This window comes from Canis lupus, chromosome 11, assembly GCF_003254725.2.
Source record: "Canis lupus dingo isolate Sandy chromosome 11, ASM325472v2, whole genome shotgun sequence".
Classification (NCBI taxonomy): domain Eukaryota; kingdom Metazoa; phylum Chordata; class Mammalia; order Carnivora; family Canidae; genus Canis; species Canis lupus.
The window spans coordinates 25,706,420-25,720,126 of NC_064253.1; the positions used below are offsets into that span (position 1 = coordinate 25,706,420).

The window sequence follows — 13,707 nt, forward strand, 5'->3', positions numbered from 1 at the left end:
AATAAAATCTTAAACAAACAAACAAACCCAGGCTGTCTGGCCCCAGGGGCAGGGCAGATTTTTGTCTGTTTAAATTGCTGTTATAATTCCTAGTGCCTAGATCATTGCCCAGATGTGGTAGTGTTTACTAAATATTTAATGAAAAGCGAATAAGACACTTTTCTCTACTGCAGATCCATCCTGGAATGGGATTCTAAGTTTGGTCCTAATCTGTTATTTTTTTGGGCTGGAGTATAATTTGCTCTCTAGAAGTGTTGAGTTTCCATTAGGCTCTGGGGTCTCTTCCTGTAAGGGTAAAATAAATGGCAGAGGCATTGACCCTAGTTGCTGTGAGGACTGCCTTTGCAGTCAACTCTGTCTCTTCAGCCTGCTAGAGATGGAATACTTTGATGTTTACATTCTACCCACTCAGGTACATAGAGCTTGTTGAGATATTTGCTAAAAATATAATGCTTCTTACCTAGTCTATGAACTCTGGCTTTCATGATTTCTTTTTCTTAAAACCTGAACAGACATAGTCGTAATGGATAGTAATGTGTGTGTTTTTAAAAAGATTTTATTTATTTGACAGAGAGAGTGTGAGCATGTGCACAAAAAGCAAGGGGGAGCTGCAGACAGAGGGAAAGGCAGAAGCAGGTACATACAGAGTGGGGAGCCTTATGCGGGGCTCCATCCCAGGACTCCAAGATCATGACCTAAGCCAAAGGCAGACTCTGAACCAACTGAGCCACCCAGGGCCCTAGTCATGTGTTTTAAGTGTAAATAATCAGGCCTGGATGGTTTTGCCTATGCCCCCCCAACTCCCACCCCAAGATATATTTATTTGTTTGAGAAAGTATGAGTAGGAGTAGCCAAGGGAGAAGTAAAGAGAATCTCAAGCAGACTCTGTGCTGAGTGTGGAGCCTGACTCAGGGCTTGATTTTACAATCCTGAGATCACCACCTGATCTGAAACCAAGAGTCAGTAGTTAACAAACTGCATCACCCAAGCAGGCCATTTCTTTTTAAGTATGATTGTTTAAATCCAAGATAAGATATCTGATCACATGCGTGTATGGCTACGATTTTATATTGTTAAGAAGGAAAGGAGAGGAAACTTTTACTTGACTTTCTAGCTCTTGGGTAGGGAGAGTGCTATAGATTATTTAGAACTTAGCTTTTGTTTCTTGTTTACTGCCTGTTATGGTTAGTTCAAAAAGCATGTAGAAAGCAGTCATTTCTTTGTTTTCAGTTTGTTCCTGAACCTGCTTAAAACATAATTGGATTTTATTTATGTATTTATTTATTTATTTCTAAAAAATTTCATTTATTTATTCATGAGAGACAGGGGGCAGTGGTAGAGACACGGGCAGAGGGAGAAGCAGGCACCATGCAGGGAGCCTGACCTGGGACTCGATCCCAGGTCTCCAGGACCACGACCTGGGCGGAAGGCGGCGCTAAACTCCTGAGCCACCCCGGCTGCCCTAAAACATAATTGGATTGATAAAGTTTGGGAATCATGAAGGTTAAGGTAGATTAAGGGGCTCTAGTTTCGTAAGTAATCTATTAAATTCCTCAGCTCATTTTTTTCACCAATACAGATTACTTATCACCACTATATAGATAGTAAATAGTGCTGTCTTGTGATAGTGTCCATTTTCCTATCTTAAAATCTAGTTTCTTTGTATCATGGCAAACATGGTTCTTAGAGAAAGCAGAACATGTTAGCAGTTAGGACAAATTATATTTATTTTTTTTTAATTAATTTTTAAAAAAGATTTTATTTATTTAATCATGAGAGACACAGAGAGAGAGAGAGAAAGGCAGAGGCATAGGTAGAGTGAGAAGCAGGCTCCATGTAGGGAGCCCGATGTGGGACTCGATCCCAGGTTTCCAGGATCACGCCCTGGGCTGGAGGTGGTGTGAAGCCGCTGAGCCACCGGGGCTGCCCAAATGATGATATTTATTGTCATTTTCACCATAGATTAAAATACATTCTCCCCTCCCCAATTTGGTAAATAGTCTATCTGTCATAAATTCTGTGTGGGTAAAGCGTAGAAAATGCCACATGCTTGTGTATACTAGCTGCTTAAACATAATGGTTAGGTCACACCTTGAGTCTTGAGATGATCATCAATTCTCTAAATCCATGGGTTCCTGTTTCTGCATATTTTTTTACCTAGTGTAGTCTGTAGAAAGGTAGAAGTTCTCATACACCAGGGCAGGCAGTGGCTTTGGGAAAGTCAAGTGTTGAGTAGTAATTGTGGCACTTACTAACTTCAGGTGACCAGAGGTTTCTTTGGTAACCTTTATAAGAGACTATACTGATCTAGGTTATAAATACCTAGGGAAGAATTCCAGAGCTAATTGCAAAGCATTTTATTAAACAGAGGACAATACAAGTACTTAGAGGCAAATGCCTTCCTAGAAGACTTTAAGGCCCTGAGGTGGTGGTGAGGGCGAGACATTTAGAATATGCCACACAGAACAGATGCAGCTAAACGTAATGGTTATCCTTGGCCCCCTGTCATAGCTTGAGTCTGGAAATAATCGCTGATTTTTTAAATCCACAGGGTCCTGTTTCTGAATATTTAGCCTAATGTACTGTGCTACAGGGCATTTGGAGTACTCTGAGCTATTATTTGCAAATTCAGATTCCAAATGAGAAAAGAATTCTAGGAGGAAAAGTAAGCTGTCATATTCTACAAGGTTTGAATGAAGATGCAAACCTAAAATATATTGTGAGATGAAGGATCAGAAGAAAAAGAAGCCACTTAGGTGTCTCTAATGCTTAATTAGGAACTCATCTAAAAAAGATGAGCCATTAAATGGCTAAGTCAGACTTCAAATTGAGTTATTGACTTTGGCCTTTCTTAATTTTTTCTTACTGTTTACACATATAACACTCTTTTAAAAGACATTTAAATTTGTAATGTAGGATTTAGTTGGTGCAATTAACATTGAAATTCTGTGTTCACACATAAAATAGAGCTGATCTGGTGGTCAGTTAGGATTGTTACTTCTATTTTTCTTTTGTGGTGGTAATCCACATTTACTAAAGACAAATGTTTCTCCCCCCATTCTGAACACTTTCAGTAACAATGGTACCAGAAATATCCTCTTCCTATCTTGCTTGTCACTTATTTTGGTATCACTTATTTGTCATTTAGTGTATCCATTCAGCCTACAAAGTATTGGAAATCATGCCAGGAACTTCAAATTTTTTAAACTGTGGATTATAATTATAGGGTAGAGAAAATTGAGAAAGGACAGTTTCACTTAAGACCACATGTATATAGAGTATTACAGATGAAATAAAAACTTTTGGATAAAAGTCATGGAACACCTGAGCCTCAGCTTTATGGCTTAATGATGCATGTCCTAAGGCCATCTTTGGGATGAGGAAATGGGAGGGAAGGAGGGGGACAGAGTTGTGTACTTGAGAGAATAGCCTGCTATATCCTCACTTGGCTGATTTGTATAGTTCATGTACATCTGTGGTATCCCAGACCAAGTTTCACAAAACTCTTAGAGTGAACTTTTACAATTTAGTAAAAGAGAAATACTCAAACTAAATCTTCCTTCGTTTAAATAGTCTCTGAATGATTTTTCTAATTTGGTTGGAATTGGTTGGATTAGTTGTGCTGAAGGTGTTACTCAGTTTTAAGTTTTACTTTTTAGTTAGTGCTGTGCTAGGTGCTTTAATGCTAGATGCATTATCCCATTTGATCCTCAGGACAATTAGGGAACTATATTTTTGCTCCTATTTTATAGAAGGTGAAACCAAGTATGGGGGTTTTATTTTATTTTTTAGAGATTTTTAAAATTTTTAAGTAATTTCTACATCCAACATGGGGCTCAAACTTAAAAACCCAGAGATCAAAAGTCACATGCTCTACACTGAGCCAATCAGATGCTTCCTTGAGTAGGAGGATTTTTAAATAAGATCACAATAGCCAGGGAAAAGTAGAGCTGGAGATTCAAATTCAGATCTGTGTGGTTTGGTCATGTTTGAACTCTTACCTAATAACCCGTGCTACCTCCTTTGTTATGAAGCTAGACTCTTGATGAAACTATTGTATCTAATTAGTAGCATTTCTCACTTTTCAGCATTTACTGACAAATGTTTTTATGATTACTTGTTTTATAGGAACTGAAAGATGTGGGCCATCGTGATCAGATGGCTGCAGCCAGAGGAATCTTGCAGAAAAACGTTCCAATCCTCTATACTGCATCCCAGGCGTGCCTACAGCACCCTGATGTTGCAGCCTATAAGGCTAACAGAGACCTGATATATAAGCAGCTGCAGCAAGCGGTCACAGGCATTTCTAATGCAGCCCAAGCCACTGCATCAGATGATGCTTCCCAGCACCCGGGTGGAGGAGGAGGAGAACTGGCATATGCGCTCAATAATTTTGATGTAAGTTATACTTGGGAGGAAACTTCAGGTTCTTGACCATCGCCCAAAGTTAAGAGATTTCTAGGGAAATGTGATCATGGTTTCTTAAGAAAATTCATTTCCTACTTAGATTTGAGGCAATTTGTATGTCAAAAAGAAATTTTAGAAATCATCAGTCTACTTGATGTTGATTTGGCTTACAACATCTTTTTTCCCTCTTTTTGTTTTTCTTTTCTGTTGAACTTCTGAATTCCTTTATGAAAATTATGTTTCCCGTGGGGTCTTTATCTGTTGAGAATATGAGTTTAGTTCATTTCACCCAAGATTTTAACTTTTTGGCAAATGTAAAGCTTTGGGAGATAGAGGCAGAGTGCGTGGAGAGACTGTCCTCCAGGAGCTCACAGTCTAGTGGGTTTTTCCCAGATGTTTTAAGTGATGATGACAGAAGTATTGTCATGTTAATCTTACTTGTCTGCCTAGATGTAATTCTCAATGATTAAATTGTAGTAATATATAAAATTTAATCAGGTAGAAGCAAATTTGGGCATAAAGTACTCTCAGCATAATTTCATATAATTATCTTTTATAGCTGATGCCCTGGATCTGTTCTGTATATATGTTCTCTGTATACTCTGCTATATATCAACTCTAATCTTAATTTTCTTGGTGGTTTTTTATTTTTTATTTTTTTATTTTCTATTTTTTTAAAAACTTCTACCCACAGTGCCTCATGGCTTCCAGTAGATGGCAGCAATTTAAGATTTCTTTTTTTAATTTTGTTTTCTTTTATACCAACTGTTGGGTTACTCTTTTTGGGGGGTGGTGGGGGTTGACATAAGAGAAAATTGCCTTCCACGTGGCCAGCGTCTTTTCATAAGTAGGGATGCTTTGAAGCAGAGAATCTATATAATGGAGTGCATTTTGTTTTTAACAGTTTTCCTTTGCTTTATCTTTTCTTCTTTCGTCTCACCCTTTACTTTGGCTTGGGTAAAGGGTGATCATTGCAGATATACATGACTGATTTAAGACTTCATAAATCATAAAGATAATGTTAATTCTGTGGACTCTGATGTTAGAACTGACTTTTTACCCTGAAGCCTTAAACCTTAAATGACTTTATAGTAAACTCTTATGCTGCATTTTAAGATGTATTGACACTTTTACCCACTTCACCTCAAATTTGGCAGTCTTAGGTATTGGCCTCTTTGAAGGCATTTAGTATTATATTTTGCCCTAAACTTAAGTAGTAACTGTCAGAGACTACTTAACCTCTTGGGGCTAGAGTGAGACTTCATAAAATGAGGGGGTTGGACAAAACGATTACAGGCCCATTGGAGCTCAATGATTGTTTTAGGATTCTATGACCATTCATTCCTCAGTCCTATTGGTCAGAAGGCATTGTAGATTGAATTTTGAGCAGAGAATTCTTGTAATAACTTAATCTGGTAAGAAAAATGGTCAGCTAAAATGTAGGTTAATCATGAACTGAAAGCATTGAATGTTCAGTTTTGAAACTGAGGGTTGTTGGGAATGGAAAGAAAAAATGTATACTTAATGGAAAAGGGCAAGCTCTTTTTAAAGAAAAAACTTGGTATTTGAAATCAGTAAGAATAGTCCGTATAAAGAAAAATTGAAGGCAAAGTATTTGCACAGACATTTGCCAGTGTGAGGATAAATTGTATTAAATGGAAAAATTGAAGCGAGGCTGTCCCGGGGGTATTGATGTTTGACCTTGTACCTGAAGCTTGCTTGTGACCTGACCTCACTCATCACTGGTAAAGCTGGATTTAAGTGAAATCAGGGGAGTGAAGAGAAGACAGCAAGGATTTATTCTTACTGGGGCAGTCATATCTCACAGAATGGCTTTTTTGGGATGGATTGCCATCATCTCTTAAAGTTCACCTGGAAGTCTTTAAGTGAAGAGAGCCCCTAATTTAGATATAACAGGATAAATATGAGACTGCATTGTTTTAAAAGTATGATGATATGTGTAAGATGAGGAAAATAGATTAGAAATGATTAAATGCATTCTGTTCTGAAACTTAAAGGATAGAAATCAGTGTTGTGGTTTTTTTTTTGCTGTGAAACAGTTCTGCTAATGTCGTTTTTATACTCTGTATGTAGAAAAGAGAACTAACTTCTTTTCCTTGCAATTCTCATGTGGTAACTTTACTCCTACTGTATAGGCTGACATGAGATGTTCAGATTCAGTAGTGTGAACATTATTTTTATGCTGACGTATTTGTGTTGGCATATGTGATATATCTTACCGAGGCCCCATTCAGGTGGATAATACTACTTCCAGTGCCTTCTTTGAGAAGTGATCTACCATAGGCAAAATTGTGCAGCTGTCGTCTACCAAGATGTATAACTTTCTTTTTAGGCATTGGAATTTTCGTATTAAATCTTGATATTCCTTATCAACACTATGGTCACCTTCTTTAGTAATGGAGGGGACAGAGATTAACCCTAAGATTCAATAACATTTTCTCTGCAGAAACAAATCATTGTGGACCCCTTGAGCTTCAGCGAGGAGCGCTTTAGACCTTCCTTGGAGGAACGTCTAGAAAGTATCATTAGTGGGGCCGCCCTCATGGCTGACTCGTCTTGCACACGTGATGACCGGCGTGAGAGAATTGTGGCAGAGTGTAATGCTGTCCGTCAGGCCCTGCAGGACCTGCTCTCAGAATACATGGGCAATGTGAGTATCAGAACTTTTCTTTGAAGTGAGAGTTTTCTGTAACAAATGCTGAATCTGCCATGTTTTAACTAAAAGTGGCAAATATGCTCTTCGTTCCTTGATTGTTTAGGATGGGGCAAAATTTTCAAGGATTGTATGAAAAAGGGGCTTTCTATGGTTCCCCTTTCTTCCTAGCTTTTTATACTGAAAAATTTTAAACTTGTAAAAACCCTACAATGTATACCCATCTACTTTTTTTTTTTTTTTTGAAGATTTTATTTATTTATTCATGAGAGACAGAGGCAGAGACACAGGCAGAGGGAGAAGTAGGCTGCATGCGGGGAGCTCGATGTGGGGGGCTCCATCTCGGATTTCGAGGAACATGCCCTGGGCTGAAGGTGGCGCTAATCTGCTGAGCCACCCAGGCTACCCCCATCTATTCTTTATCTAGATTCACCAGTTAACACTTAGATACATGTGCACATTTGTGTGTACACATGAATGGTGTATTTGTATACAGATATACATAACCTCTTTTTCCATTGAACATTTGGTTGTAAGTTGCAGACATTGTGTTGCTTCAATTCTAAATACTTCAGCATCCATGTCCTAAGGATAATGACGTTCAGTATCCCTAAAATTTCATTATCACCTGTAGGCGTCTATCTAATTTTGGGCAGAAGGGAATGCTGAAAATATTTATAGTTGGTAGTTTTTTTCATGAACCATATAGAATGTCAAAAGAGGTAATTACCAACTAGAGCTATATTAGGCAGACTGAGTAGTGATTTTGAATTTTTAAGGTTTGTGTTTAAACACCAGTCCTTTAAAACCTTTTTTTTCTGTAGATGTTACTGCACTTGTTGATTTTTATCTCTCGTCATTACCTTCCTTTTTCTTTCCCTAATACTTCTGCCATTCCAGTTATTTAATGCTTAGAGTTACTGTAATTTAGACCTTGTACCTAATATTTACTGTCACAGAAAAGGAGTACGTTAAATAAAATTTATATAAAATTATTTTAAAGGGAAGAGAACAATACAAACTAGTTCTCACTAGTGATTTTTGTCTCTTTAATGCTCTTCAGGGAAAGATGTTAGTACGTTCTCATTTATTCATTTGTCATACATCGTATTCACATATAAGCCTGTGTAAGTGAGTATAATCGTGAGTCATGATGGAATTCCTAGGGTGAAGATGAACGCCTTAGTGTGTTTATCTTTTTTCTACCATATTGTGAAATTAGTGAAGCATATTGAATTTCTTTAAGCCATAGCCATGTTTTGATCATATGCCGTCTACCTCAGAAAATTGCGATTAGAGGCTTAGTTAAATCAAATGGAAAAAGCCGTTGATAAGTCAGAGTGAAAATATGGGGCACATTTAAAAATCCGTACCTAAGCTTGAAAGTCAGAAAATATAAAAAATGGATAATTTGAAGGATGGTTCATGATCTCAGAGTTTTAAACAGGGAAGCAAAGGACTCAGGGTATGTGTGTGGGTCAGTTATCTGCTATCACATGTAGTACCGGAGTAGTATAAAAATAAAAAATGTAGTTATGAGTAGGAAATCTCTTTGGTTGGGAAGGATATGTGATAAATTTCTTCATATTGTTCTATAGGAGAGCTTCCTAACCATTTTGCATTTGAGAGCTTCTTAATGATCTCTTGAGTCTTAGGGTTGGTTGGGTCTTGGCCTAGTCATCACTGGTCATGAGTAACCTTCTGGTTTCTTTCCAGAGTGTCATACAAATACTGTTTTGAGTTTGTGGCACAGATGTAAAGTTAAGGTAGGAAGCATTCATTTATACTTGAAGAGATGGAGACCATAACACCACTCTTATGTATCATTTATTATGTAAAAAAGCTAGAACAAAGATCTTTGTCTGAAATTTAAAGATTATGGTGGAGGTTTTGGAAGAAATTATCTTGAGATTCAGAATATATTATATTTTATCTTATTTTTAAAAGATTTTATTAATTCATGAGAGACACAGAGAGGCAGAGTTACAGACAGAGGGAGAAACAGGTTCCCTGTGGGGAGCCCGATGTGGGACTCCATCCCAGGACCCCAGGATCACGCCCTGAGCTGAAGGCAGGCATTCAACCACTGAGCCACGCAGGCATCCCCAGATGGTACTTTAGAAGATGGTCTCTGGATCTTTCTTAAAGATAAAAATATTTAGTTCCCTTGTATTGACTCACGTAATGCTGAACAAGTTAGATGCTGTCAAAAATGATAGAATGAAGATAAAGCCAGGGAGGAGGGCAATGAAGCACGCTTGAAAGCTTAGAACATCATAGGGTCTGCAAGAAGCAGAAGCAACTAAGGTTAGATTTTTGCTCATTTAGGAAGCTTTCAAAAGCATTTAGAACCCTTAATGACAACCAGAACTTAACCAGCAGTGTTTGCCTATTGCTGATTTCATAACTGAGTATGTGTCAGATGCAAAGTAGAGTGCTGGGCACTGAGTAAGAGTAGGAATGAGGCAGTGATCTTTTCCTTCTAATACAGGATCTCTACAGAGTATTTATGGGGCGTGCCATCATACTACTAAAATGCCATGGGGATTGCGTGGACGATGAGGTTATTTCTAGCTGGGAAACCTGAGGCGTCTTTTTTTTTTTTTTATTTATTTTTTTTTAAATTTTTTTTTAAATTTTTTATTTATTTATGATGGGCACACAGTGAGAGAGAGAGAGGCAGAGACACAGGCAGAGGGAGAAGCAGGCTCCATGCACCGGGAGCCTGACGTGGGATTCGATCCCGGGTCTCCAGGATCGCGCCCTGGGCCAAAGGCAGGCGCCAAACCGCTGCGCCACCCAGGGATCCCCTGAGGCGTCTTTAGAGAGGATTTATTTTACTTTTTTTTTTTTTTAAAGATTTATTTATTCATGAGAGACACCGAGTGAGTGAGAGAGAGGTAGAGACACAGGCAGAGGGAGAAGCAGGCTCTATGCAGGGAGCCTGACGTGGCACTTGATCCCAGGACTCCAGGATCACAACCTGGAGGAAGGCAGGTGCTAAACCGCTGAGTCACACGAGCTGCCCTGTTTTACATTCTTTAGGGTCAGCTCTACCTTGATTTTTAAGAAATGGCTCACTTTAAGTTTTGATTATTTCTCTTAAAGTTATACAAAAAATTATGTGGAAAATTAAGACAATCTGGCATAATTAAAATTGGTTCAGTACATGGAACTTTTTTGTTTTAAAGATTTATTTATTCATGAGAGACAGAGACACAGGCTGAGGGAGAAGCAGGCTCCCTGCAGGGAGCCGGATATGGGACTCCATCCCAGAACCCCAGGATCACACCCTGAGCCTAAGGCTGCTCAACCGCTGAGCCACCCAGGCATCCCTGTCTGCTTTTGCTGTATAGATCAGTTTGCAGTTTCTGGAGTTTCATATAAATTTAATAATTCAGTATGTACTCCTTCAGTCTGGTTCGTTACTGTTATATCATTATCTTGAGATTCATCCAGAATTCATCTTTTTTTTTTTTTTTTCAAGACTTTATTTATTTATTCATGTGAGACAGAGAGAGAGAGGCACAGAGACGTAGGCAGAGGGAGAAGCCGGGTCCATGTAGAGAGCCTGACGTGGGACTCGATCCTGGATCCTGGGATCACACCCTGAGCTGAAGGCAGATGCTCAACCACTGAGCCACCCTCTTCCAACGTCTTTAAAACCTAACTTGCTCTTGTTCAAGGCCCACATTTTTTCCCCTGCATCTGTTTGCTGAAGGCTATTTGAAACTGTACCATCCTGTTTTATTCCTTTGCTGTTTGAAGTTTTGTACCTAAGTTTTGACTTCCTTGAATTGTTATTCAATTATATTTTCTTTATTCATATAATTTTACAACTATGTTTAAGCTTGTAAAAGACAGGAACTGGAGTGCCTGGATTGGATGGGTATGGAGTCTACTTAAAATATTCTTTCTTGAGAGACACCTAACTGTGGGAAATGAACAAGGGGTAGTGGAAAGGGAGGTGGGGGGGGTTGGGGTGACTGGGTGACGGGCACTGAGGGGGGTACTTGATGGGATGAGCACTGGGTGTTATGCTATATGTTGGCAAATTGAACTCTAATAAAAAATTTAAAATATATTAAAATTTTTTCTTTCTCCCTTGCTCTTTGCCCCTCCCCTCTCCCCTCTAAAATGAATAAATGATGAGTTATTTAAAAAATATTTTCAGGGGCTGGTATAATACTAGAAAAGATATTCAGTAAGTGATTGCTTTATAGACTAACTCATGCTGACTTCGGATGAATAAAACGAACCATGCATATTCATGGTGCTGGGATATTAGTGAAAAAAAAAAGATGCTTGCTGCCTCACATTCTAGAAGGTTATAGGCAACGATGCCATGGGCAGTTTACCACTACTTCTGCCCATCTCTCAGTGTAGGATGACATTTGTAGAAAAATTTAAACCACTTACTCTGAAATAAGCAGTGGGGGAAATGGTGTCCTAGGTTATAGTAGAGTTAAATTTGTTTCATCAGGTGAGAGCCAAACTGCCTTTTAAGAGGCTTCAAGGTCCAGGAGGCCAACAGCCTTAATGCTCCTGCTTGCATTGTGGTTTAGAGTTGGAGGTTACTCTGGGCTGTATTGCTAACTTACTGTACTGAGAGCTAAGAGATATTGATGTTAAAAGTAATGCATTTGACCCCTACTTACTGAACATTATGGAAATGCCTCAGATGCATGACAATAGAGGTCTTTTGACATTCAGTGGATCTTTGTAAGTTCTGCAAATGACTTCCACATTTCCTTGGAATGAAATGTGGTGATTGTGGTTAAGTTTAATTTGTTCCTGCTCTGTCAGCTTGAGGTTACTCCTGGGAGAGTTGTAGAGGAAAAAAAAAAAAAAAAAAAAAGCTTGGATGATTGGATGAGTGTCTAATCTTAAAAGCTTAAAAGTGAATAGATTGAAATTAAAAGGAAATGTAATTGAATTTGGAAAAAAAATTACCACTTTGTTTATTTTTTCATAATTGAAAGTCATACGTATGCATTAAATTACTGAACCACCACTATTGTTAACATTTAAGAATATACATTCCCTTTCTTATATGTATCGTTTTTTTTTTTTTTTTTTTTTAGTTTTAAAATAATCTTAGTCCTTTTAATGTTCTCTGGTCTATAAACAAAATATTATATAATTAGGGTTCAAACCATTATGTTAATGGGTTAAAACAGACAGATTAATGGGTTAAAATTTTTCTTTCTTAAATACATGGCTGACTTTTAGAGTGCAGTTGTGTGTTAGAATGTTCTCTGAAGTTATTTCTTTTTTTTTAAAATTATTTATTTATTTATGATAGTCACAGAGAGAGAGAGAGAGAGAGAGGCAGAGACACAGGCAGAGGGAGAAGCAGGCTCCATGCACCGGGAGCCCGATGTGGGATTCGATCCTGGGTCTCCAGAATCGCGCCCTGGGCCAAAGGCAGGCGCCAAACCGCTGCGTCACCCAGGGATCCCTCTGAAGTTATTTCAATGCCAGTGAAAAATGTTCTGAAGAGCATTGTACTTTATGTAGTTGAATTTTACATTTCACACTCTTCCTCCTGCTGAAGGATATGCTGATCATCATGTGTTCCTTTCTTCTTTTATTAGAACATGCACCTTTTTTTTTTTTGGTAAAGATTTATTTATGTGGCGGAGAGTGCAAGTAAGAGAGCATGAGCCAGGGGAGAGGCAGTGAGAAGCAGGTTCCCCACAGAGCAGGAAACCAGAAGTGGGGCTCATTTCTAGGACCCTGGGATCATGACCTGCGCTGAAGGCTAGCTGCTTAACCCACTGAGCCACCCAGGTGCAGGAGCACATGCTTTGGATTTTCCCAATGGTAGAATTCACTGTGACCATGCTTGTTTGTTTTTGTTATCACACTCATCTTCAAACCCTCTGACCTCTCAAAAAATAAACAAAACTCCTCCTCCCTACCCCTTATACCCCAGATCTGAAAATACTTAACACGGTATCTGAAGTAACAGAAGACCGCCAGTCTTTGAAACATTCTGTTTGGTTTTGGCCTGAGCAGTCTTGGCCAGTTCATGGTACATGTGTTGACTGACTGAAGTGAGGACTTAGAATTGGTGAGAAAAAGCTTTGGGCTTGAGCTTGAGTAGCTCTGGCTCTGTGCCATCTGGTGTGGTAGGTAGCCAGTAGCCAGATGTGGCTATCAGGTACCTAAATAGGACTAATTTAAACTGAGATGTGCTATAAGTATAGACTACTCCCCATATTTCAAAGACCGAGTACATAAAAAAGTATGTAAAATATCTCAATATCATAATATTTTGGATATATTGGGTTGAATATAATCTCTTCTTAAAATTATTTTTTTTACCTGTTTCTTTTTATTTACAGCTACTAGAAAATTTAAAATTATATATGTAGTTTTTGGTTGGTCACATTATGTATCTCTTCAGTAGTTCTGACTACTGGATAACTTAACCAGTTGAGTACTTAAGAGTTTAACATCAACCTCATTGAATGTCCAAAAGTGGTACCATATACATACATGGTAGCTATCATAGCTTGTATTTTTTTTATACCTAAAAGTATAGTTTCAGACAGAAGAAGATTGGTACAACTTAGAACCTGGCAAGGATGCTTTTGCTTGAAGATAAATTTTGTCTTTGT

At 38.3% G+C, this 13,707-nt stretch overlaps 1 protein-coding gene across 4 annotated transcripts in view; it reads left to right on the forward strand.

Moving 5' to 3' along the window:
- The window catches only part of CTNNA1 (catenin alpha 1), a 185,544-nt gene that overhangs the window by 66,302 nt on the left and 105,535 nt on the right, over nt 1–13,707 (forward strand). For all 4 annotated transcript variants that reach the window (XM_025432739.3, XM_049091833.1, XM_035696639.2 and 1 more), the window contains exons 6-7: nt 4,129–4,398; nt 6,875–7,078. In XM_025432739.3, the coding sequence (XP_025288524.1) occupies nt 4,129–4,398; nt 6,875–7,078 (474 nt within the window). The remainder of the gene's footprint in view (nt 1–4,128; nt 4,399–6,874; nt 7,079–13,707) is intronic.